The sequence below is a fragment of the Emys orbicularis genome, chromosome 7, assembly GCF_028017835.1.
Source record: "Emys orbicularis isolate rEmyOrb1 chromosome 7, rEmyOrb1.hap1, whole genome shotgun sequence".
Lineage (NCBI taxonomy): Eukaryota > Metazoa > Chordata > Testudines > Emydidae > Emys > Emys orbicularis.
Genome location: NC_088689.1, coordinates 84,269,281 through 84,295,582, shown reverse-complemented (window position 1 = coordinate 84,295,582; position 26,302 = coordinate 84,269,281). Strand labels below are relative to the sequence as shown.

The 26,302-nt window shown below is 50.2% G+C and overlaps 2 protein-coding genes across 2 annotated transcripts; both read left to right on the top strand.

Moving 5' to 3' along the window:
* The first annotated feature begins 13,468 nt into the window (after positions 1-13,468).
* MANF (mesencephalic astrocyte derived neurotrophic factor) lies at positions 13,469-21,840 on the top strand. Its single transcript, XM_065408117.1, has 4 exons — positions 13,469-13,579; positions 16,298-16,425; positions 17,495-17,636; positions 21,421-21,840. The coding sequence occupies exons 1-4, from the start codon at positions 13,492-13,494 to the stop codon at positions 21,603-21,605; spliced, it is 543 nt and encodes a 180-aa protein (XP_065264189.1). The 5' UTR covers positions 13,469-13,491; the 3' UTR covers positions 21,606-21,840.
* Positions 21,841-22,870: 1,030 nt separating this feature from the next.
* On the top strand, positions 22,871-25,821 carry RBM15B (RNA binding motif protein 15B). The gene has a single exon (XM_065407283.1). It carries the CDS (start codon positions 22,871-22,873, stop codon positions 25,574-25,576), a length of 2,706 nt encoding a protein of 901 aa, XP_065263355.1. The 3' UTR covers positions 25,577-25,821.
* The last annotated feature ends 481 nt before the right edge of the window (positions 25,822-26,302 follow it).

Here is a 26,302-nt window from a genome sequence, read left to right as displayed (position 1 = left end):
ATAACTTCTGTCCTTCATGCCCTTGGAGATTTTTTCAAATATTTTGGCATTTCGTCTTTTGGAACGGAGTTCTGATAGCACGGATTCGTCTCCACAATCAGTGATCAGATCCAGTACCTCCCGTTTGGTCCATGCTGGAGCTCTTTTGCGATTCTGGGACTCCATGGTCACTTCTGCTGATGAGAACTGCACGGTTACCGGTGCTGATCAGCTTGCCATGCTGGCCAAACAGGAAATGAAATTCAAAAGTTCGCGGGGCTTTTCCTGTCTACCTGGCCAGTGCACCTGAGTTGAGAGTGCTGTCCAGAGCGGTCACTAGGGAGCACTCTGGGATAGCTCCCGGAAGCCAATACCGTCGAATTGCGTCCACACTACCCCAAATTCGACCCGGCGATGTCGATTTCAGTGCTAATCCCCTCGTTGGGAAGGAGTACAGGAATCGATTTTAAGAGCTCTTTAAGTCGAAAAAAAGGGCTTCGTCGTGTGGACGGGTGCAGGGTTAAATCAATCTAACACTGCTAAATTCGACCTAAGCTCGTAGTGGAGAGTTATTCTGATTGCCCCCTCCTGGCCAAAACAAGTCTGGTTTCCTTACTTGACACAGATGGCAATATGTCCTCCAGTTCCATTTCAGCCCATTCCCCACCTGCTCTCTCAAAGTGACAGGCTGATCCTTCACCCCAACCTTCTGGTCCTCTGCCTCCAGGGTTGGCTCCTTCTTGGTTCCATAAATTAGAGGTAGACTGCTCTGATGAGGTGAAAGGTGTTGCTGCCCAGCCGAAAGTCAACCACTTGATGTACTTACCTGCACCTTGGCAGGGGGTTAGATTAGACACTAGGTGACCCTTGCAGCCCCTTCAGATCCTATGGTTCTATGCCATCCCCAGCCAGTCTGCCCTGGCATAACTGGCAGTTCTCCTTAAGTGCAGAAAAGAGAGTTCCTCTCCTGAGTACCATAGAAGACTGACTGGAGCTCTTCAGTGCTTGCCGAGGTTGTTACCTGCACACATTAGGGCACCCCACATTTTCCCAGTCCGTAGGGCTCCAGGTGTAACCCGGTTAATTTAGGAACCCCCACCTTTTCCCAATTCGTAGGGCTCCAGGTGAAAAGCACCTACCCTTACCCAATTCGTAAGGCTCAGGGCCACCCGTACCTAATTTGTAGGGCTCAGGGTGTAACTAACCTGGTCAATTTAAGTACCCACACCCTTTCCCAATACGTAGGGCTCTGGGTGTATACTACTTCTGCAGGTGTGCAGGACCTTTTACCAGTGAAAGAGCCTTACACAGTAATATACTATATACCCTCTATTTATTAACAATTACCAATAACAGACTGCACACACTACACATACAGTGCTCACCACTCCCAATAAGACAGGTGAACTTTTCTTGATGGCCAGTCAGGATCAGGTCCATCTGGGGCACTCCAGTTTCTGCACGGTGTCATTGGCAGAATGTTGAGGTCTGGCAGCTCTGATCTTTGGGGCTATGTTCTGGAGTTAGTTCCCAAAGAACTTCCTTTTGGACCCCAGTTTATAGAATGAAATTTGAGTCCTTTTTAGCTATACCTTAATCAATCATTATACTAAAATTTTACTAACCAATCCTAACATAGTGTAGCAAAATTCTCTAACCAATCCTACCCCACCATTTTAATTAATTTACACCTAACAAAATGGATGGAAGAGTCCTCAGTGGAAATGCAGACTTCATGACACAGACCCTCCTCCTCACTTCAAACCTGGCGCTGCTCTGGTCAGTCGCTAGGCTCTTGTCACTTTCAAACCCATGCAGGGTATCTGGGTTTTTCAGTTCTCAGGTTAAACAAAGCCTCTGCATTTTGTGAGGGCTTCAGCATTCACTTTCATACTTGACAAACTGTCTGCCTGACACACTGCTCCCAGGGCATTCATCTTTGTTCATTACACTGCTCTACAGCCAAAATGCTTCTGAAATAAATGTAGTCAAACTTTACTAATTCTGGGTCACTGAGAACGAAAATGATGCTTAAAATTGTTGATTGGCTCTAGTTTTCAAGATATGCTATTGGGTCAGTATATACGACCCTTGACTTGGGAATGGCGGAGGATAAGTGAGTTATAAAGGGAAGGGATCTCAATTTAAACCAGAAATGACTAAAATACATCTTTGACTGGATCTATGAATAAATCTATGACTGGGTTTGGACAGTACTTGCTTTTTAGGCAAAACAATGAATGATGCAATCTGAAGCTGGTATTGCGTCATACATGATATGAATTGCATCATGTTATTCCTAGAAGTCATGGATGATGCAATCATAACGAAGCTTACATCACTCTGCTGAACCAATTGCCCTATATCAGCTCTAGAAATCATACAGTGTCGTGCTCTCTTATTTGTCAGTGTTTGATTTTGCAAAGGGACACATTTCTGTTTAGCCAAAGTGAGCAGAGATGCCTCGTACTTGTGTGAACAGTGCAGATAACTTCTGCTATGTTTGTGGTGAAGTGACTTTTGCATCACAAAAGCGCAGTATAACCACTATGGTTAAGAAAGCCTATCACCTTTATTTTGGCTGCAAAATTGGAGATTTGTGCAACAAATCTTGTGCAAGAAATCTTTGCCAGTGGTTGAACAGGAAAAGGAAATCTATGCCTTTTGCAGTGCCAATGATTTGGAGAGAGCCAACAGATCATACCAGCAATTGTTACTTCTGCATGGTGCCTCCAGTTGGGAAAGGTGTGTCAAAGAAGAAAAAGTGGACTGTGCATTATCCAAACATTCCATCAGCTATACGCCCAGTACCCCATGGAGAAGGACTGCCGGTTCCTGATGCACCAGAATCATTCTCACTTGAGTCAGACGAGGAAGAGGAAGAGGATGAAACTTCTGGTCCTGAACCATCAATGTCACAGGACCCACATTTTCTCCCATCCTCCTTCTCTGAACCACACCTCATAACACAAGGTGAACTGAATGACCTTGTCAGGGATTTGGAACTACCCAAGAGTAAGGCAGAGCTGTTGGGCTCCAGACTACAGCAGTGGAATCTCCTGGCAGGTGATGTTAGGGTTTCCATGTTTCGTGACTGTCAAAAGGATCTTGTCCCATTCTTCTTCATGGAAGGTGAGCTTGTAGCCTGCAACAACATTGATGGTGTGATGGCAGCCCTCAACATCGTTCACGATCTAGATGAGTGGAGACTGTTCATTGATTCATCGAAGAGGAGTCTTAAAGCTGTTTTACTGCATAATGGCAATGTTTTGCCATCAATTCCAGTTGGTCATGCAGTCCATATGAAGGAAACCTATGACAACATGAAACAACTTTTGAGGTGCATAAACTATGACCAACATCAGTGGCAGCTTTGTGGCGATTTGAAGGTTGTTGCTCTCTTGCTTGGTCTGCAGACTGGATACACAAAGTACTGCTGTTTTCTCTGCGAATGGGATAGTCGTGCAAGAGATTCCCACTACATCAAGAAAGATTGGCCACTCCGACAGTCATTGGAGCCTGGGAGGAAAAGTGTTAAGCATCCACCACTTGTTGAATCAAGGAAGATTTTGTTACCACCCTTACACATCAAGCTGGGTCTGATGAAGAACTTTGTCAAGGCCATTGACAAAACACAAGCAGCTTTCAAGTACCTCCGTGGAAAATTTCCAAGGTTAAGTGAAGCTAAGATAAAGGAAGGTGTCTTTGTTGGTCCTCAGATTCGTGAACTTCTTTGAGATGATGCATTAGACCATGCACTGCGTGGCAAGGAAAAGACGGCATGGAAAGCCTTCCAGTTAGTGGCAATAAATTTTCTCTGAAACAACAAGGCAGACAACTACAGGTTGTTGGTGGAAAACCTCCTCAAGGCATACAAAAGCCTTGGCTGCAACATGTCACTAAAGATACATTTTTTGCACTCTCATCTAGATTTTTTTCCCACCGAACTGCGGAGCAGTGAGCGACGAGCACAGCGAGCGATTTCACCAGGACATTGCAACAATGGAGAAACGCTATCAGGGCAAATGGAGCCCATCAATGCTTGCAGACTATTGCTGGACAGTGACAAGAGATGCTCCATTTAATGAATACAAGAGACAAGCCAAATAAGTGCCGAGTAGACACTGAATAGGACTAAACTATGTACAGAATAGTTTTTTGCCTTTTGTTTCATAATAAATTTTATGTATATAACCCTTTTGCTGATTTTTAAAGTGTTACATAAACAGGACAGGTGAAATATTATCATGTAAAGCAACCATAAACACATGAAAAGACCTAGGTTTACAATTTATGATTAAAACTCTATCTACACAATATACATAGACATAAAATGTAAAAACTTAAATATCTTAGAAACAGTAGCCAATCAGTTGTTTTAATTGTCATATTTGAATTCAGCACATCAAAATACATAATAAATAGCACATTTTATCTCTGAAGCAGACGACTTCTCAAAAATTGTAGACCAAAAATTGTAAAATAAAAGGAATAAAGTTAATCGCATCTTCCTAGACATTTCCTGATTACATATCTGGGGTTTTAAATTAGTAGTTTCTAGGTATGATACTGATCATTTTTTCATACCTGGCCCAAGCTCTTACAGCAGTGGTGGGCAAACATTTTGGCCTGAGGGCCACATCTGGGGGGGGGAAATTGCATGCAGGGCCATGAATGTAGAGCTGGGGCAAGGGGTTGGGGTGCAGAAGGGAGTGTGGGCTGTAGGAAGGGGTTGCGGTGTGCAGGAAGGGGCTCAGGGCAGGGGGGTGGGGTGCAGGGAGGGGTACGGAGTGCGGGAGGGGGCTCAGGGCAGGGGGTTGGTGTGCAGGGAGGGGTGCAGAGTGCGGGAGGGGCTCAGGGCAGGGGATTGGGGTGCAGGGAGGGGTGTGGGAGGGGTCTCAGGGCAGGGGGTTGGGGTGCAGAGTGTGGGAGGGGGCTCAGGGCAGGGGGTTGGGGGTGCAAGGTGCAGCAGGGGTCTCAGGGCAGGGGGTTGAGGTGTGGGGGGCAGGAGGGGTTCGGGGTGCGGGGTGGCAGCGGGCTCCCTGCCTACCCTGGCCCCACACCACACCGCTCCCAGAAGCAGCCGGCACTACGTCCTGTCGGCCCCTGGGGGGGATGTAGAGGGCTCCACGCGCTGCCCTCACCTATGGGTACCTCCCCCAAAGCTCCCAATGGCCGCAGTTCCCTGTTCCCGGCCAATGGGAGCTTTGGGTGTGGAACCCACAGGCGAGGGCAGTGCGCGGAGCCCTCTGCTCCTCCCCTCCCCCAGGGAGCAGCGCGGTGCCTGCGGTCCCACGGGGGTGGCAATCCCGCGGGCCGGATCCAGCCCGCAGGCCACAGTTTGCCCACCCGTCTTACAGCATAGCTCTGTCCTGTCCGCATCTCCCTGGGAGAACAACGACAGACCAAAGGGGAGTCTTTGTTTCAATTTTAAAAAGTTCTAGCCTTCCCATTGGCTCTTTTGGCCAGGTGCCCCCTCACTTCCTTTTACCTATGCATCCCAGTGAGACTTTTTAACCCTTTACAGGTAGAGCAATTAGAGAACAGCTACTAAGAGGGATTTTATAGCTATTGGCTGTCTGGGTGTCCATAAAAGGGAGCAACCCTCACTCCCACTCCCACCCCCTTCATTTATCACAGAAGGTCTTAGGCTTTAGGCCTTATACTTACAAGGTCACAGTCCAGTTCAAGATAAAGCTAGCTTAGCTGTGTATGCATGCACACAGCATTCCTAACTTAGGTTCTTCTTTGAGTGATTGCTCCTGTGTATTCCACAGTAGGTGTGCGTGCTCGCCACATGCACCGGTGCCGGAAGTTTTTCCCTTAGCAGCATCTGTAGTGGGGGAGCACCGCTGCGACCCCTGGAGTGGCGCCGACATATCGTGCCATAAAGGAGGCTGCGTGCTCCCCCCACCTTCAGTTCCTTCTTGCCGCCAGTGAAGGTAGTCGGAACTTGTGCTCCAGCTTTGCTGCAGCATTTCTAGCCTTAGTGGTATCCAGCTTTCCCTGAAGTTACTTGTTGAACTTTCTCTGTTAGTGCTGGGCTCGGGGTATGCCCCATGGCCCAGGCTTCAAGTCGTGCAACTCTTGTTGCAATTCTATGCCCAGAAGCGATCCACACACTCAGTGTCTTCGCTGTCTGGGTGAGGCTCACATTAGTCGGGACCGAGACCTCCGACTCGGGCGGAGCGGAGTAGTGCGGTGCCATCCACGCGCGCCTCGCCAGAGGTGAGAATGCCTTCGATGCCGGAGGCAGCACAGGCCGCGTGCGACATCATGATGCTTCCGGTACTGGAAGCGCCGCTTCAGTCGGGACCCCGATCCCGTGGGAAGCCTTCGCTCAGTGCCCATCGACCCTCCCCGGACATCTCCGAGGTCGAGGTACCGTCCCGAGTTGAAGGGCTGAGCCGTGGACCTCGGTGCGCCTCCACGCCGCGAGCAGGATCGTCTGCGAGCAAGCTTTCCAACTCCACTCCGACAGACCGTAGAGGAGGCACTAAGAGACGGCGCCGCTCCTCTTCGAGCCTTGACCGCAGGGACAGGTCTCAGCGGCGGCAGCACCGCCGTTCCCGCTCCGGCACCCGCCGTGGAAGGCGCTACGCTCGGAGCTCGTCACAGGAGTCCCAGGCACCGAGGCGTCGTACTCTTGGGCGCCGGAGGCACTACGGGGACAGCACTCCCGACTCCTACCTGTCCTCCTCCAGGAGCCGGAGACGTCATGTACGGGACCGCTCCAGCCGTTCGTATGGCACCGTCCGCTCATCCCGGACTTCGGCTTTGGCACGCAGCCACCCCTCGTCGAGCCGCTCGGTGCCGCAAGACCAGCCGGCCCTTCCGGGCCACCTTGCGTCCCAGGGCCAGGCCATTCCCTGGCAGGGACAGTGGTGCCAGTGGGCACCGGCACTGCTGGGACCCCGCTCCGTGGCGGTAGCGTCCCAGGCCCAGCCGACGTCGCCGCCTCGGCACTACGATGAGGCAGTGGGCACCGACCCTCCAGCACTGACTCGGGCCCCGGGTCAGGACGTCGAGCTTTCGGTACAGCCGGGTGCAGACGATACCGCAGCACCGACCTCCTCGGCGCCGGATGACTCCGTGGTGCCACCATCTCCGGTCTCTCAGGAGGATTTCAAGGCCCACCAGGAGCTACTCAGGAGGGTGGCATCAAACCTCCAGCTCCAGGCCGAGGAGATGGAGGAGCCATTGGACACATTGTTTAATGTCTTTACCTCCTCGACGCCGGGGCGTGTGGCCCTCCCACTCCATCAGGGGGTGGCCAATATTACTACTGGCCTCTGGCAAACCCCGGCATCTCTCTGTCCGATCTTCAAAAAGGCCGAACGGAAGTACTTTGTGCCCACTAAGGGGCACGAGTACTTATACTCCCACCCAACTCCGAACTCTCTAGTGGTGGAGTCGGTGAACCACCGAGAGAGACATGGCCAACCCGCTCCTATCCCTAAGGACAAAGACGCTCACAGGCTGGATTCCGTTGGGAGAAAGGTTTATTCGTCTGCGAGCTTTCAGCTCAGAGTGGCCAACCACCAGGCACTCTTGAGCAGATATGATTTTGACCTGTGAGGGTCCCTTCCCAAGTCTGAGCCCTCCCTCCACAAGAAGGACAGGAAGGAGTTCCGGGCTCTTGTTGATGAGGGTGCGGCGGTGGCTAAAGCAGCGCTCCAGGCGGCCTCCGATGCGGTGGACACGGCCGCTCGTTCGATGGCCGCGGCGATTTCCATAAGAAGGGCGTCCTGGCTTTCACTCTCTGGCCTATCGGCCGAGTCCCAGTCAATCATGCAGGACCTGCCGTTCGATGGTCGGGCCCTGTTTGCAGATCAAACAGACACGTGTCTGCATGGGATGAAAGACTCCCGTACTACCCTGCAGACGCTGGGCCTGTACGTCCCGCAGGCCAAGGACAAGCCCAGGCCTCACACCTCTGCTCCAAAGGCTCGGGTTAGATATGAACCCCGCCTAAGAAGCAGCAGGAGCAGAGGCTCCGGTCACAACACCAATCCCGTTCGGCCCCTCATCCGGGGCCCTCTAAGGCAAGGAGGCCAGGGAAGCGGCGTTTTTGACTGCTTGCGGGGGGTCACCGGGCCTGTTGCCAGGTTAATCCCCCCCCACACCCCCCGTTAATAAAGTTCAGGTTTGCAAATCGTTTACCTGCCTTCCATTTGCAATGGTTCTGTATCACTACGGACCGCTGGGTCCTCAACACTATATCCCTGGGGTACAGGTTGCAGTTTGTTTCGCCCCCTCCCAATTGCCCTTCGGCCAGGGAGTCAGCGGAGGACCCAGAACATGCGCTCCTCCTAGGTCAGGAGGTACAGCGCCTCCTCTCCCTGGGAGCTGTGGAGAGGGTACCTTGGGAATTCCGGGGCAAGGGATTCTATTCCAGGTATTTCCTCATCCCGAAGGCGAAGGGCGGGCTTTGGCCCATCCTTGATCTGCGGAAGCTCAACCAGTTCTTGGTTCACTACAAATTCTGCATGGTGTCCCTAGCCTCTATTATTCCCTCTCTAGACCCGGGGGATTGGTTTGCAGCGCTGGACCTTCAGGATGCCTACTTCCACATCCACATTTTCGAGGGTCACAGGTGCTACCTCCGTTTCCTGGTGGGTCAGGACCACTACCACCAGTTTACGGTCCTTCCCTTTGGCCTCTCGACGGCCCCCAGGGTCTTCACCAAATGTATGGCGGTGGTAGCGGCCCACCTCAGGAGGAGAGGGCTGCAGGTCTTTCCTTACCTGGACGACTGGCTGCTCAAGGGCAAGTGCCGGTCCCAGGTGCAGCAGCAAATATCCCTCTTGCTACGCATCTGCTCCGCTCTGGGTCTAGTGGTAAACGAGGAGAAATCCACGTTAGTTCCTGTCCAGCGCATAGAATTCATAGGAGCGCTGCTGGGTTCCCAGGCGGCCACGGCCTCCCTTCCAAGGGACAGGTTGGAGGCACTCAAAGGCCTCGTCGCCTCGGTCACGGCCTTCCCAGTAACCACGGCTCAGATATGCCTTCAAATCCTCAGCCACATGGCAGCATGCACCACAGTGTTGCAACACGCCAGGCTCCGGATGAGGCCCCTCCAACTCTGGTTGGCCTCCCGCTATTCCCAGGCCAGGGACGGCCTGGAAAAGGTTGTCACGGTGCCGCCAACAGTGATTGCAGACCTCCAATGGTGGTCCCTCCCGAGCAACGTGCTCCGGGGTATCCCCTTCCGAGACCCCTCTCCCTCACTAGATCTAGTGTCGGATGCCTCGGACCTGGGCTGGGGAGCCCACGTGGGGGACGTCAGGACTCAGGGTATGTGGTCACCCAAGGAACTGACCCTGCACATAAATGTCAGGGAACTCAGGGCTGTGCACCTGGCGTGCCTGGCCTTTCGCCAGCACTTACAAGGGAAGGTGGTCAGAGTCCTCACGGACAACACCACCGCAATGTATTACATCAACAGGGAAGGGGGCACGCGCTCCAGGGCCTTATGCCAGGAAGCTCAACTCCTGTGGGAGTTCTGTATAGCCCACAACATCCTCCTCCGAGCGTTCCACCTACCCGGCGAGAGCAACACGCTCGCAGATCGCCTGAGCAGGGCGTTCTCACATCAACACGAGTGGTCCCTGCACAGGGAGGTGGCAGAATGGATTTTCCTTCAGTGGGGCACTCCCCAGGTGGACCTATTCACCACCGCCCAGAACCACCTGTGTCCCAGGTTCTGCTCCAGGGTGATAGAAGGCGATGGGGCCATGACGGACGCGTTCCTGCTCGATTGGTTGGGGCCCCTGATGTACGCCTTCTCGCCCTTCCCCCTCATAGGCAGGGTCCTACAGGTGAAATCAGACGGGGTGAGAATTAACCTGATAACCCCGGATTGGGCCCATCAACATTGGTACGGGACCCTATTGCAACTCTTGGCGGCCCCCCCTCGCAGGCTGCCGCTCCGCCCGGACCTCCTCTCCCAGGAGGGAGGTCGTCTCCTCCATACCCACCTGGCCCCGCTCCACCTGACAGCGTGGCTGCTCCGTGGCTAGATGTGGAGGAGGGGAGCTGTACCGAGGCTGTTAGACGGGTCCTGCTTGAAAGCAGGAAGCCGTCCACACGGAGGACCTACCTGGCTAAGTGGTATCGGTTCTCCTCATGGGCGACGGAGAGAGGTTCCTCTCCCGCGTCCGCTCCGCCCCAGCTGGTCCTGGACTACCTCCTGTCCCTTAGGACCCAAGGGCTAGCTCCCTCCTCGATCAGGGTGCACCTGGCGGCCATTTTGGCCTTTCACCCTCCGGTGGCGGGACAGTCAGTGTTCTCCCACCACATGACTTCCAGGTTTTTAAAGGGTTTGGACAGAGCGTTCCCTTATGCTAGACCCCCGGTTCCCACTTGGGACCTGAACCTGGTACTGTCACGCCTCACAGGACCTCCCTTTGAGCCCTTGGCCACTTGTTCCTGGTCCCACTTATCTGAGAAAGTGGCGTTTTTGGTGGCTATCACCTCAGCCCGCAGGGTTTCAGAGCTTAGGGCGCTGACCTCGGAACCCCCGTACACTGTCTTCCATAAGGGGAAGGTACAGCTTCGCCCGCACCCGGCCTTCCTGCCGAAGGTGGTCTCGGCGTTTCATATGGACCAGGACATTTTCCTGCCAGTCCTGTGTCCTAAGCCCCATTCCTCCAATGAGGAACGACGCCTACACATGCTAGATGTGCGTAGGGCGCTGGCCTTTTACTTAGATCGAACAAGGCCATTTCGGGCATCCCCTCAGCTTTTCATTGCTACCGCCGAGTGCATGAGAGGGCAACTGGTTTCCACCCAGCGGATTTCCCGCTAGATCACCTCATGCATACGCACGTGTTATGACCTTGCCGGGGTTCCCCCACCTCCTATTGTTAAGGCGCATTCGACAAGAGCCCAGGCCTCGTCTGCGGCCTACGTGGCTCATGTCCCTATTCAGGACATCTGCAGGGCTGCTACATGGTCCTATGGCCATACTTTTGCATCACACTATGCGATTGTCTCCCAGGCAAGGGATGACGCCGGGTTTGGTAGGGCGGTGCTCCACCCGGGTAACCCGTAACCTTTATCATTTAGAACTCCTACCCACCTCCGTCAGGTGTAGCTTGGAGTCACCTACTGTGGAATACACAGGAGCAATCACTGGAAGAAGGAATGACAGTTACCTGTTCCATAACTGGCGTTCTTCGAGATGTGTTGCTCCTGTCTATTCCGCATCCCACCCTCCTTCCCCTCTGTCGGAGTTGTCTGGCAAGAAGGAACTGAGGGTGGGGGGAGCACGTAGCCCCCTTTATGGCGCGATATGTCAGCGCCACTCCAGGGGTCGCAGCGGTGCTCCCCCACTACGGATGCTGCTAAGGGAAAAACGTCCGGCACCGGTGCACGTGGCGAGCACGCACACCTACTGTGGAATAGACAGGAGCAACACATCTCAAAGAACGCCAGTTATGGAACAGGTAACTGTCCTTTCACACATAATGAACAGAACAAAAGCATGGAATGCCAGTATGCTTAGAATCTGATTTTCAATTGTCCATAAACTGTTCAAACCCAATTTACTCTGGAATAAGGATGTGTTCTGCTCCTTCATCAAATTTCTACCCATGCATGTTAGGATTAGAACTGTTTCACTAACAGGTAACGTATTCTTTTTCTGTGCTTCTTGTGCTCAGAAACTTCTTGACTCTTCTTTCTCTGCCTCAGTCTGAAATATGAAAATGCCAAAAGGTTTGACACTTTCATATTTCAGCTCTATGTAAAGCTCAGTGTAAGCTTGAAAGCTTAGAGTCAGTAACCAGTTTTAAAAAGTTTGAGTACACTTGAAAGCTTGTACCAAAAGAAGTGGGTCCACTAAAAGATATTACCTCACCCCCTTTGTGTTTCTATAATATCCTGGGACCAACATAGCTACAACAACACTGCAAACAAAAGTTTTAAATGGCCAAAATGAAATTAGAATGGAAACCATTTTGCAGCCTTAACTAGTGGTCACTGGTTTACAGGCTATTAAGCAACATTTTTTTCCTTTGAGAAAATATTTGTGCTGAATCTTCTCATCCAACTCCAAAATCCTGTGGAAGGCAGTATAGCTACACTAGAAAAGGGAGTGTTTGCCAATTCCTGCAATTTTATCTCAATTCTCTTGATATTTGGTGTTTTTCTTGAAGCCTTAACTCCTGGATTCATATGGAAATCTCAGCTTTCTTTTTTTAAGTAAGTTCTACTTTACGGTAGCAAAGGAAAGTCTGAAATGGTGACCTGTGTGCATCCCAATGGCTCAAAAACCAGATGGCAAGTAAAAATACACAACAGTTATTACTATTTTTAAAAAATCTAATTTTTAAGCCCCTTATGATTTTGAGTGCCTGACAATTTTTAAGCATGTGGGGTTAGAAGCCCTGCTCTCTAATCCTTGTCCACTGCGCATATCTAGTGCCTAAGCTTTCTGAAGAGTGGCATAAACTCTCTTCTTCTTTTTCCTGGCTGCTTCCCTAGTCAGGTTCTGTGACTTTAACAGCTTTCTTCTAAAAGTCACGATCATAGGCCATGCTGCCGTGTAGACCCGCTGAGATCCAGTCCGTGTACCAAGTCTTTGGGGTCCCCTTGGTTCCTTCCTAGGGTGACCAGACAGCAAATGTGAAAAATCAGGATGGGGGTGGGGGGTAATAGGAGCTTATATAAGAAAAAGACCCCAAACTTGGGCCTGTCCCTCTAAAATTGGGATATCTGATCACCCTTCCATCCCCAATCACTGCAAGAGCCAACCTCACGCAAAAGCTTTGCTTGCTAAAGAGAATTTGAAGCATGGCACGTGTGCGCCCATGAATCCAGGGCAGCTGGGACCAGGGAGCCAGCCTAGTCCACAGCACTTGCCGAGTTGTCACGCAGTCAGCTTGGGCTGTCGTGCTTAGTGCCAGGTCAGGCAGCCAGCCTGGGCCCCAGGGCAGCCACCAAACGCCCTTTGGTTCCAGCATCCACCTCCCCTGCCACAGGGTGCTGCCCAAGCCCCTGCTAGGCTCAGCCCCTCTTGGCTTCAGGACGATTCCTGCCAACGACGGGGTTCCCGGCCCCTGGGAGCGGGGACCTGCCTGAGACCCAGAGCAAAGCGCCAGCCCCTGCTCTCTGCCGCCTCGTGGGTTCTAGCCCTTGGCATGGGGGACTTGCCCCGCACAAAGATGGCGGCTGCACGGAATTCCATTGCGCGATCATGCTCCGCACAAAGATGGCGTTTCCCGGGGGTTGTTCCGTCTCCTGGAGACCGGCGGCTGAAGCCGTTCCGCGCACCTAGTCCAACCAGCAGCCGCCAACTCTCCCGTCTCGGCCGCGGACCGACCAATCGGGAAAGGGAGCCTGGAGGCCTATGGAAGAGTGGGCGAATGGGAGCTCGACGTGTGAGGGAAGCGCCAGGAGCACCCAATGGGGTGGGGGACGGGCGGTGCATGTTGTCAAGGCACCGGGTGCGAAGGGGTCTCGCAGAGCGGCGTGTGCTACTGAGGAAGCCGGGTGCGCAGCGGCAGGATGCGGGTGGCGAACTGGCTCTGGGCGGCGCTGGCCCTGATCCTGCTCCCGGGCGGCAGCCGGGCCCTGCGGGAGGGGGAGTGCGAGGGTGAGCGAGGTGCCGGCGGGTGTTCCTGTCCGGGGGGCTGCGCAGGGCGGCACCGGCTCTGGCGAGTCCCTGGCCTCGTGGGGCTGCTCTTCACCGGAGACTCGCTCGTCCGGTGGGCGGACTGCCGGCCGCTGCGCGGGGCTGGGAGGAGTGGGGCTCCTGGTGGGGGGAGGGGTCCTTGAGCTGCCTGGGGTCTCCTGGGCCGGAAGGGGTTTCTGGAGGGGGGGTGCCCGGGCGGGAGGGGGCTGCCCGGGGGGCTCCCTGAGGTGCCTGGCAGTCTCAGAAGGAAAAGGCCCTAGTGAAGAGCAGCCCAGGAAGGCGAAGGGAAGTTGCCTCTTGTCACTGTCTGTTGGGTCTGGAATGTATCCTGCCTGAGCTACAAAGCAAAAATTAAGCTTTGTCCTTCATAGTAGCTTTCTGTTGTCTCTGTCAGCCTGTTTTAAAACACCTAACCAAAACTTTTGCTTGTTTATATCAGGAAGAGGGAGTCCTGGTTTTGGAAAGATCTGTGGAGGGCCTCATAGTGATGTCAAGCCAGGACTACAACTCTCTCTTACGTGCACCCAGTTGAGACCAGGGTCCAAATTTTTGAAGGTATTTTGATGACCATCTTCAGGTGTCTAAATACCTTTAAAAATCTGCCCCTAATAGTGATATTTAGTACTCTGCCCTCTCGGTTTTTTTTTTTAATTGCTCTCATTTCACAGTTCACCTTCATTAAAGATCCATTTAATACTTAGTTCTTCACTTCTCTGTTCTATCCTGGGTTTAGGGTGTTTTTTTCTGTAATAGCTGATAATCTCCAAATAAAGCAAAGTAGGGAGGGTGAGGAACCTTCTGATGAAAGGTTTTGTGATATGGAAGAACTTCCATAGCTAAGAAAGTGAATTCTGAACCTGAATGTTGGCAGGTTAGTAAAGGAGAAAGTGAATCTTGACTATGTTCAAGTGTATTTGTAAATTGCAAGCCTGACCTGATAAGTTAAATGTAATTTTAAAAAACTTTGTCTCCTTACATGGCATAAATGATACCATGGTGATTAACACAATAGAAATCATACAGGACTGGTCACTATTATACTCTGGTTCAGGTAATATATATTGTACCTTTTATGCTAAAGGGTGCCAGTGTTCAGCTAATAATACAAACTATACACTGGGATCTTGGTGCACCACTGAAATGCATTAGCCTCTTAGGTTTAAACTACTTAACAGCACAGAAGAGTTACACAACAGTTCTTAAGTGAAGAAGTGAACAGATTCTGCAGATGAAACTTTAAGGGGAACTTTAAAGATGTAGTTATCCAATTTGGAATTTCCCTGCAGTTCTGGAATTTTGCACCACTACTGCTGCAAAAAATGCCATAGTCTCTTTAATTGGGGATTAATTTTTTCCCCTCATCTGAGAGATGGCATCTCCAGCAGCCCAGTGCCCTGTAACACCATGCTGGAACTCAGGTTCAAGAGTAACTCAGTCACCAATATCATTCCCTGCAGCACCTGGAATCCAAATACCAGACCACAGCACAAGAACAGCGGACAGCACTGTGTGGGAGAAGTAATGTGAAATGGCCAAAAAAGATGCTATGCATGTAGAAAAAGTTCAGCTACCTATTTAGTTCAGGTTATGCTTTCTGCCAGTGTTACATATTTGGAGTGCAGACTACTTCTTGGTTGTGTGGGGCTCAAATAGGTGATCCTGTATTTTCCAACTTCTTATGCCCTCCCTTGACTTTGGAATTGAGTGTAAAAGTAGCTGAAGGCCATAGAGATTGGTTGATCCCTTCTCCTGGTATCAGTAAAACGTATGGAAGCCCTAACCTGTGCCATTTCCCCCCCCCTCCCCCCCAGAGATGGGGTCAGTGTTGGGCACCTTGTCTCATCATTGAAGGTAACAGGATTGCAAGAGTGCTGCTGAGGGTCTCATTTGGCCCACAGAATTTTTCATAGTGGTGATGTTGAGGTCAAGGTTGAGTTTCCAAAGCTGACATTCTTAAACAAAGCATTTTTTCCTTTTGTAAACTGAGTGGACTTGATCTGTCATACTGAGAGACAATAAACATGGAGTCGACAGTGCCATATTTAGAGTCTGTCATTTTCAGAGTAGTTTTGCGTAATTAAAGTCCTTAGATTGACATTGAGTTATTGTTTTGGGAGGGAAGGATAAGAGAGCCTGGGCATTAAATTGGCTCTTCCCACCCACCGCTTAGTGCTCCGTCTATTGTTTGCTGCTAGCATTGTATTTCCACAGCTCAGTGGTTCTCAAACTGTGGCCAATCAGCACAGAGCTGCAGTCCATGTGACATTTGCAGGGCCATTAAGGTAGTATTGGATGTGGCCCACAATGGTAAATAGGTTGAGAACCAACTGCCTCAGCTGAATCTGTGCTGCTCCTCCAGTACAGTACATGAATGCCATTGATGGGATCTCTCCTCAGGGATCTCAGTGGATCTGTTTCTGTTCTAAGTATTAGCAAGACAAGGTGGGTGAGGTGTATAAATATGTGAGTCACCTGTCCTCATTCATGCTCTGAAAGATTTACTATGGTGTAATTGTCATGTGTGCAGCTCCAAGGGGATAGGTTCTTGGTCGTTAATGCAGTGTCCTAACCTCATTCACAAACCCCTTCATTCTCTTGTTTTCGTATAGTTCTCCCCAAGTGCTACTTCCAGGTTAGTGCAAATGTTATGAATCTCTCCATTTCCTCCCCCCCCTTTAGTGTGTGTTACATTCCTGGGAAGGTTCTACCAGAGTTTAAAGGACAAGGATGTTGAGTTCACACCAGCTAGTGTTGAAAAAGAACTCTTGAAATCCTGCAAAGAAGCAAAAGGCAAAGAGAACCGACTGGTAAGTAACAGTGATCCATCACTATCTCTTTTGCAGAATAATTCATAGAACACCTGGGAGGTAGATAGAAACTGGGAAAGTCTCTCACTGAATGGTTGTGTATACAGTATAGGCCTATATAGGGAAGATTTGAGGAGGAGTGCAATCCCTCTCCACCATAAAATGAATAAATTGGTACCAATTTTCCTATTGCTTGACCTCATTTCTGCCTGTAATTGAACTGCCGTGAGAGAGTTTTTCTTATGAAATTTTACTTTCTACTGAACCCCTTGAGCATTAGATGATGCATCTAGATTGCTGTACAAACTATGTTTAAATAATAATGTTTATCAACCCTTGAACTGAAAAATGGCAAAGGAAATTAACCCAAAAGGAAGTGCTAATTGAAAGCAGTCCAAAATGCTTTCACAATGAAGTGACCCGAGTAGAAAGGCCTTCCCCTATCTTTGAAGAGAACTAGGAGTGACTTTGTCAGACATACTCAGGGACATATTGTACTTCAGACAAGTTGTCCTTGAACTGAGAAAACTCTGCCTTCAGGCCAGCTCAGATAAAATGTCACTCGGGGGTACCAGGACAACCTACATCAACATAATGAGAAATCAGCTTTTCTCATAGCTCTAATGGGACTCATGGAGAAATATTCTGTACCAGTAAATGTGAAACTGCAAAACCATGCAACCTAGTCTGTCAAAAATGTGCAAGACAAAAGGCCAAATAAGCCATTTCTTGGTGGCATGTTCTCTCTGTTCCTTATGAGTGAAAATAAATCTTCCCCTGGAGCTGAGGTGCTTCCAAGAGGTAGAGTGAAAGTGGGGCTGTGGTTCCTGTTCCCCCTTCACTTTGCTTGCTCTAGAAATCTGAACCAAAGCAGCTGGTCCTCTCCTCTGGATGAAACAAATTCTGAGATAAAATCATGGCAAGACTGAGATTCGTATGGCAGAAAGCTCAGGGTCTCTGGCACAGAGGAGGGAGGAAGCAACCAAGAAAATCTACTGAATTCTTCTGAAAGGATTCTTTTCCCTCAGCATCACTAGACACCTCATACTTTTCCTTTCTACCCCTCTAGTGCTATTACATTGGAGCCACCAGCGATGCAGCCACTAAAATGGTTAATGAGGTATCAAAACCTCTGAGTCACCACATCCCTGTGGAAAAGGTCTGTGAGAAACTGAAGAAGAAAGACAGCCAGATCTGTGAGCTAAAATACGGTGAGTTTGGGGAGACGTTAGCTATGGGGTTAAACGACTGGATTTTTCTGCAGTATGGACCTTTGTTTTGATAGATAACGCACTTGCCATCCGATCCCTTGTATGGATCTGTTTCTAATCTAAAACAGCCTAAAGTGGGCTTCTTTTGAAAGCTGATGAGGTGAAGCTACTTGCTCTTAAATTCTTCAGCAAGATCAGCAGAGTAAGTATTATGACAGATAACTTGAGCTGACCCCGTTAGAGATGTTTGAATGGTTAGGCCGTAGCACAAGTATGTGTAGTAAAATGTTCCTGGAGGCTCCTAATAGGGTGATTAGGTGAAAGTTGCTGTGTCTGGCACTAATCCAACTCAGAGGGTTCCTGCACAGACATGGGTTTCTCTAGTGTGCAGCATTGCTTATGCCCAGGATTAGCCCAGACTCTTGCGGCTAGAGGGTGCCTAACTGCCTCTCTAGATGCCTAGGTCCAACATTTAAGCACCACTGACATTCACAAAACCACTGCTCAGCTGCTGCCTAACCCTGCTTAAGTCTTGATACTGCCCGACAGCTATCAAGTTGTATGGAGCCTTAGGTCATGCCTAAGCCCAGCCAGGATTTTCAAACAAGACAGCCCCCACCTCCTGCCCTCTTGCCTGCAGGGCCCAATCCAGGAGGTGCTCAGAGCACAGTCTTCATTTTGTTCTTGGCCATTTTAGGCAGCTTCCTGCTCAGGTTGTTGGCTTCTGAGAATCTCTTTCTTGGATGCCTAACTCTCCACATACAATTGGGCTTCTTGTTACCAAACCCTATCAAAGACATTTACAAGAGACTATTTCATTTTTAAATGGTCCCTCCTGGATTCCCTAAAAGTCAGGCTTCCAGTTCTGCTCCACTGAAACTGCTCATGACAGTCCATTAATGAGGTCTTCCTTGCCAAGCCTAATTAATGGTCAGTCTCGCAGCCCTCCATGATTATCCTCTCTTAAGTGATCTCTACCTTGCTGGCCACTCCTTCAGAAATATCTCTTAGTTGCTAGGCATCTGTCCTTGGGCTCCATTTTTCTGTGCTTGTTCTCTGAGTATTCCTATCCACTCTCTCATCACCTCTATTTTGATGATTCTCAAATCCACCTCTTCTTCTGTGCAGGCCACATCTTTCTTTTGTTCTGTCTCCTCGTGGATATTTGTGTGTTTACTAAGAAGATCCATTTGTCATGTTTCTCTTGTCTTTCCTCCTAAAACCTCTCCTTTCTCCTCTTGAGATGGAGAATCCACTGTCCTCTCTGATCATTAGAGTTTGCAGCTCTGGGGTTACCCTTGAATCCTCACATCCAGGCTTTCACTAAATCTTATGTTTCTCTCTAAGAGATAAAAATAAAAATCTGCCCTTTCCTTTCTGTGCTTACTGCCAAAACCCTAATTCTTGCCTCGTTTCTGTCTTGCTTGAACTCTTGTAACCACCACCACCTTTCTGGTGTCCCAGACTCTCTCCCCTTCACTGGGTCCAGTCTTCCGCAGCTGAATATAAGAATGGCCACAGTGGGTCAGACCAATGGTCCATCTAGCCCAGTATCCTGTCTCTGACAGTGGCCAGTGCCAGATATTTCAGAGAGAATGAATAGCACAGGGCTGTTTTGAGTGATCCCTCTCCTGTCATCCTGTCCCTGCCTCTGGCAGTTGGATGGTTAGGGACACCTGGGGTTGCATCCCCAACCCTCTTGTCTTATAGCCATTGATGGACCTGTCCTCCATGAATTTACCTGATTAACTTTTTTTAAGCCAGTTATACTTTTGGCATTCACAGCATCCCATGGCAAAGAGTTCCACGGGTTGACTCTGCATTGTATAGACAAGTACTTCCTTATGTTTGTTTTTAAACCTGCTGCGTGACTCCTAATTCTTGTGTTGTGTCAAAGAGGTAAATGATACTTCTTTGTTCACTTTCTTCACACCATTCATGATTTTATAGACCTCTATTATTCCCTGGTATTTATCTCTTTTCTAAGCGAAATAGTCCCAGTCTTTTTAATCTCTCCTGATATGGAAGCTGTTCCATACCCATAATCATTTTTGTTGCTCTCCTCTTCCAATTCTAATATATCTTTTTAGAGATGAGGCAACAGAACTGCGTGCAATATTCAAGGTATGGACATACCCATGGATTTACGTAGTGGCGTGATGATGATATTTTTTGTCTTAGTATCTATCCCTTTCTAATGATTCCTAACATTGTTACCCTTTTTGACTGCCACTTTGCATATAGAGGATGTTTTGAGGGAGCTATTCACGATGATTCTAAGATCTCTTTCTGGTAACAGCTAATTTAGACCCCATCATTTTGTATGTACAGTTAAGATTGTTTTCCAATGTGCATTACTTTGCATTTATCAACACTGATTTTCATCTGCCATTTTGTTGACTAGTCACCCGGTTTAGTAGCTCTTTGCAGTCAGCTTTGGACTTAATTATTTTGTGTAATTTTGTATCATAGGCAAATTTTGCCACCTCACTGTTTACACCTTATTTCAGATCACTTTTGAATATGTTGAACGGCACATATCCATGAGGGACCCTACTATTTACCTCTCTCCATTATGAAAACTGACCATTTATTCCTATCCTTAGTTTCCTGTCTTTTAACTAGTTACTGATCCATGAAAGGCCCTTCCTTCGTATCCTGTGACTGCTTAATTTGCTTAAGAGCCTTTGGTGAGGGACCTTGTCAAAGGCTTTCTGAAAGGCCAGGGACACTATATCAACTGGGTCGCCCTTGTCCACATGCTTGTTGACACTCTCAACTAATTCTAATACATTGGTGAGGCATGATTTCCCTTTTATAAAAGGAGTGTTGACTCTTCCCCAACATACCATGTTTATCTTGGTGTCTGATCATTTTGTTTTTTTGCTATAGTTTCAAACAATTTGCCTGATACTGAAGTTATCAGAATTGCCTTTAGAGTCTTTTTTTAAAGAATAGACATTACATTAGCTCCACTCGTTATCTGGTACAGAGGCTGACTTAAATGATATACATACCGCAGTTCAGCAGTTTTCATATTTGAGTTCCTTCAGAACTCTTGGGTGGATACCATTTATCCTGGTGACTTATTACTGTTTAATTTATCAATTTGTTCCCAGAGCTCCTCTATTGACATTTCAGTCTGGGAAAATTCCTCAGATCTATCACCTACAAAGAATGGGTCAGATGTGGGAATGTCGCTCATCCCCTGTAGCGAAGACCACGGCAAACAATTCATTTAGCTTCTCTGCAATAGCCTTGTCTTTGAGTACTCCTTTAGCACCTTGATCATTGAGTGGCCCCACTTCCTGTTCATCAGGCTTCCGGCTTCTGTTGTACTTAGAATTATTTTGTATTTATTTATTTTTTTTTCTTTTCCTGTTGCTCTGACTGCATCAGTCTGACACTGCCAGTCTCTTCACTGATTCCGAGTCCTTGTGCATAAAATTCAGCCTTGTTTGTCTTCGATTGCGATTCTCCTTCTTGCCTTGCCTCATCGCAAAATAATATCCTTTGTACTTGTGTTTAAGCCTCATCTCCCTTTTTCCCCTCCCCCTGCTTTGTCTGTTTTTATATTTCATTTCATTTCTTTGAGGTAGGGATTCTCTTTAATCTCCACAAGAGTAGGCCTTCTCCAGTGAAAGACATTAAACACAAGCAACTCAATCAGTGAAGGTAACAAGCCACTCAAATGTCTTTAAGAAAGATGTTAATTTTGACAGCTTCTAATCAATTTGTTATTGCTCACTTAAAATAACTGATGTTCCCCTCTCTCTCTCCTTAGACAAGCAGATTGACCTGAGCACTGTGGACCTGAAGAAACTGAGAGTGAAAGAACTGAAGAAGATCCTAGATGACTGGGGTGAAACATGCAAGGGCTGTGCAGAAAAATCAGACTATATTCGCAAAATCAATGAACTGATGCCTAAATATGCACCAAAGGCAGCCAGTTCACGGACGGATCTCTGACCAATGTAGTGGCCTCTGTCATATAGCACCTCGTACAAACTACATTAATCTCTCTGTTTTGTTTCTTATAAAGCCTTTTTTGTAACTTATTTAACTGGGCTCCCAAGGCTGTCAGTTGGAGTTGTGAAATGCTCATTCAACACCCCCGTTATGTCATGTCTCTAGTTTGTATTTCTCTTGATTCTGGTTTAGTTTCGGACATCACAATCTGTATGGGATTTTTTTATTAAAGTAAAAAGAAATCTAATCTTTTTCTACAAAATCTAAGTTGAAAGGAGTTCAGTGGAAAGCAGCTGAGCTATAGCCATACCTGCTTGTGAAGCTAGTCTCCTAAAACTAGCAGCAGTGATGTTGTAGTGCACAACTTTGAGCCTGTCTCGCCCTGGGGGCATCCACACCTCCCAGTTGCTGCATAGCTGCAATCACCCTCTTTGCTGAAGGCTGGTCACAGGGTGTGTTAGAAGTTTGGTGTGATACAAGACCCTACAAAAGCTTCACTGTGAGTCATAGACTCCAGTTAGGGTACAGACTGCACCTCTAGTGCTGTGTGAGGCAAGGACAGCTGGCAGGGGTGAGATCAGAGCCTGCTTGTGTAAATGTAAATGCAGCTTTACCCCAGCCCTGCCTCCTGATTTGTAGTGTGTTTAATGGGTGTGGGTGGGTGTCCTAGTCCAGTGCTGCAGGGTGGGGGGGGTGTGCGCGCGCGCGCGCAGCGGGGCCCGAACCGTGGAGGAGGATGCCCGGGCTGGGGCGAAGCACCTCCCTCCAGGCCTGATGCAGAGATAATGCCACGCAAGGCCCAAGGCTGCTTGCAGGAGCCAACGCCGCTCGCGTCAGGAAGGGGCCTGGTCTCAGCCCCATAGCGACCTGGCACTGTTGGCTGATCTCGAGTAGCAGGGGCCGCTTCGCTCCTGCGGCAGGGGGCGCTGTGCGGGGCCGGGCCACCGCCAATTCCCCTCACTAGAAGCCGGCGCCCTCCACGTTGGTCCCCTGACGGGGAGAAGATGTAACTCTCACTTCCCTATTGGTCCTTTTTTGTCACATGACTCCGGCCGCGTGGGTGGCGGGAGGGTGTCCCTTGTCATGTGACAGGTGCCTCGGCGCTCGCTCGCCATTACCCCTGACGCCACCATGCGGCGGGGCGCAGAATGATGACGTGTGGCCCGCGCGGCGCGGCGGCCGGACTCCGGAGCCGCCTTCGTTCCCTTTTGTCCAAGATGGCGGCGGCCGCCGGAGGCGCCTCCTGAGCCGCGGGTCCGGGAGCCATGAAGCGGGGCAGCGAGCGGGACCCCAGCCCGGGCGGGGCGGGGGGAGGCCGAGCCGCCGCCGCCAAGCGGCCCCGGGAGCGAGAACGGGAAAGCAGCAGCCGGCGGGGCCCGCACCGGAGCTCGGGCGCCTCCCGCAGTAGCCGGGACAAGCTCCCGCCCGGCGGTGGCAGCGGCGCCTCCAGCTCCCGCAGTCACCGCGGTGACGAGCGGGCCGGAGGCAGCGACTCCAACCACCGCACGGCGGGGAGCGGCTCGGCCTCCAGCGCCCGCAGCAGCCAGGCCGCCCCCCCCTCCACCTCCACCTCCTCCTCGTCCCGGTCGCTGGGGGCCCCCAAGGCCAAGGCCCTCCCGGGGGCCGTGGTGGCCCCGTCACTGCTGCTGGCGGGCCCCCCCCCAGGGGCAGCACCCTCCCTGCTGCTGGCCCCGCTGGGGGGCTCGCCAGGGCTGGTGGTGGAGCCACCCGGCTCCTGCGAGTACAAGACGTTGCTGGTGAGTGGGCTGAGTGCAGCGCTGCCTGACCAGCTGCTGGAGGATGGGCTCTTCCGCCAGTTCCAGCGCTTTGCGAGTGGGGGCGCTGGCGACATCAGTGTGAAGCTTTCCCACACGCCCGAGCTCGGCCGTGTCGCCTATGTCAACTTCCGGCACCCGGGGGACGCCCGCGATGCCCGCAGACACGCCCGGGCCCGGCAGCTTCTTCTGTACGATCGTCCCCTCAAGGTGGAGCCTGTGTATCTGCGTGGGGGTCGCAGGAGCCGCACACCCCCACCTGTGCCCTCCCCAGAGCCTCTGGGCTACTTGCCACCCATCCACAGCACCTACCAGTATAAGCAGAGGTCGCTCTCACCCGTTGCCAGCCCTTTATTGAGGGAGCCAAGGCCCCGGCACGCTCATGCCGCGGCTGCAGCCTTTGCCTTGGAGGCTGCTGCCCTTGGGCTCTCCCGGGAGCGGGAGAGGGCGCTGGATTACTATGGGCTGTATGATGAGCGTGGCCGACCCTATGGCTACCCCATAGTGGCTGAGGAAGACCTGATGCCAGAGGATGACCAGAGAGCCACCCGGAACCTGTTCATTGGGAACTTAGATCATAACGTCTCAGAGGTGGAGCTGAGACGTGCTTTTGAGAAGTATGGCATCATTGAGGAGGTGGTGATCAAGCGCCCTGCTCGAGGCCAAGGTGGGGCCTATGCGTTCCTCAAGTTCCAGAACTTGGACATGGCCCATCGGGCTAAGGTCGCCATGTCTGGCCGGGTTGTTGGCAGGAACCCCATCAAAATTGGCTATGGTAAAGCCAACCCTACTACTCGACTCTGGGTAGGCGGCCTTGGACCAAGTACCTCCCTGGCTGCCCTTGCTAGGGAGTTTGATCGCTTTGGTAGTATCAGGACTATTGACTATGTGAAAGGGGATAGCTTTGCCTATATTCAGTATGAAAGCCTGGATGCTGCCCAGGCTGCCTGTGCGCAGATGAGGGGCTTCCCCTTGGGCGGACCAGAGAGGAGACTTAGAGTGGATTTTGCCAAAGCTGAAGAGACAAGATATCCCCAGCAGTACCAGCCTGCACCACTCCCAGTGCACTATGAGCTGTTACCTGATGGATATAGCAGGCACAGAAGCCTAGAGCAAGACTTAAGAGTGAGAGATAGGACTCCTCCACATCTCCTGTACTCGGACAGAGACAGGAGCTTTGCAGAGGCAGACTGGGCTAGCCCTGCCAAAAATGCTGAACGCAGAAATAACTTGGAGAGCTACGGCCGATCCGTGCGTAGCCGCAGCGGAGAACGTTGGGGTAGTGACAGTGACCGCAGCGTGCCCAAGCCTTGGGAAGAAAGACGGAAACGCCGGAGCCTTTCCAGTGACCGTGGAAGGACTGCTCATTCGCCTTACGAGGACAGAGGCAGGACAAAGGCCAGTGGGCTAGCTTTAGATCGCAGCCCAGACAGGGTTCGCAAAGAGAACAACACTACAGAGTCTGGAACAGAGAGAGACCAGAGTAACTCCCTTCAGAACAACCGGCACGTGTCTGAGGAGAAACCTCATCGTGAAACTTCTGATCTTCCTCAGCCTAAAAAAAGGGACAGCGAACGCAATCATCGAACTGGTGAATCGGAATCAAAAACTCACGAGGAGCCAAAATCTGAGACCAAAAAAGTAAAGAACTTATCAGAATTCGCTCAGACACTGCAACTTGCTTGGAACGGGCTTCTTGTGTTAAAAAATAGCTGCTTCCCCACATCTATGCACATCCTGGAGGGAGACCTAGGTGTCATCAATGGGCTCCTAAAAGACCATTCATCTGGTGGGAAGTTAACACAGCTCAAGATTGCTCAAAGACTTCGGCTTGACCAGCCCAAGCTGGATGAAGTAACTCGCCGTATCAAACAAGGCAGTCCTAATGGTTATGCTGTGCTACTGGCTACCCAAGCCACCCAAGGAGGGGTAGGGGCTGAGGGGACCTTTCCTGTTGTGGAGCCTGGCTTGCAGCGAAGGCTTCTCAGGAATCTGGTCTCCTACTTGAAACAGAAGCAGGCTGCTGGGGTGATCAGCCTGCCTGTGGGAGGGGCGAAGTGCAGAGACAGCACAGGCATGCTTTATGCTTTCCCTCCCTGTGAATTCTCTCAGCAGTACCTCCAGTCAGCACTAAGGACATTGGGAAAGTTAGAAGAAGAACATATGGTGATAGTTATAGTCAAAGACACTGCCTAGCCCACACTGTCTCTTCAGATTCCATGTTTTCTTTGTGTGTGTCACAACCCAGTTGTTTTTAAGGCCAATCATTTTGGTGGAAGCCCAGTAAATCTTAAACAAAACTGTAAGATTTTTAGTTTCTAATTAATTTTAATACCATTTGAATAGATCCAATTTTATTTGTTTTTTAATATGTGACACTGTCCACTGTGTTCTGTATTTTTTTTAACTGTATGGAAAGTTGTCAGTAAAGCCTTGTTCACTGATGGATTTTTAATCTTGTGCAGTATCTTGGTTTTTATGGGCTTACGAGGGGCTGGTTCCCTGTCCCCTCAAGAGCTAAAAGATGATGCCTCCTCCCTTTCCAGTTTCTCAGACCTGTATTTTCCCTCCCTCTTTCCAGGTGCCCTGGAAGATTGGGGGAAGACTTCTTTATGATATATGAGAGACACTGAAATGTCAATTCATGTTCTTGGCCTGCTTGCTTTATATATTATAAATTTGAATCTTGACACTTTTCTGCTAATTCTCCAATATTTGATAGAGGTAGATAAGTTCCAAGGAAGTGAATCCTGATCAAGAATAGAAGTGACTTTTATTCATAGTTTTAAATCTTTTTTTTTTAACAGCTATTTAACACTTGAGAGAAAAATGCTGCTTGTAAAAGGTCGCAAGGACTGACCAAGAAGCTTCAACAAAATATAGGTAGACAAGTCTTGACATTCCTGATAATTTTTAAGGGTG

What these genes read in the sequence shown, in the direction of transcription:
- MANF (XM_065408117.1), top strand. Translation starts at nt 13,492, where the DNA reads ATGCGGGTGGCGAACTGGCTCTGGGCGGCGCTGGCCCTGATCCTGCTC. An exon ending in AAGGCAAAGAGAACCGACTG is followed by an intron (nt 16,426 to 17,494) that starts GTAAGTAACAGT and finishes CTACCCCTCTAG; the next exon opens with TGCTATTACATTGGAGCCAC. An exon ending in GATCTGTGAGCTAAAATACG is followed by an intron (nt 17,637 to 21,420) that starts GTGAGTTTGGGG and finishes CTCTCTCCTTAG; the next exon opens with ACAAGCAGATTGACCTGAGC.
- RBM15B (XM_065407283.1), top strand. Translation starts at nt 22,871, where the DNA reads ATGAAGCGGGGCAGCGAGCGGGACCCCAGCCCGGGCGGGGCGGGGGGA.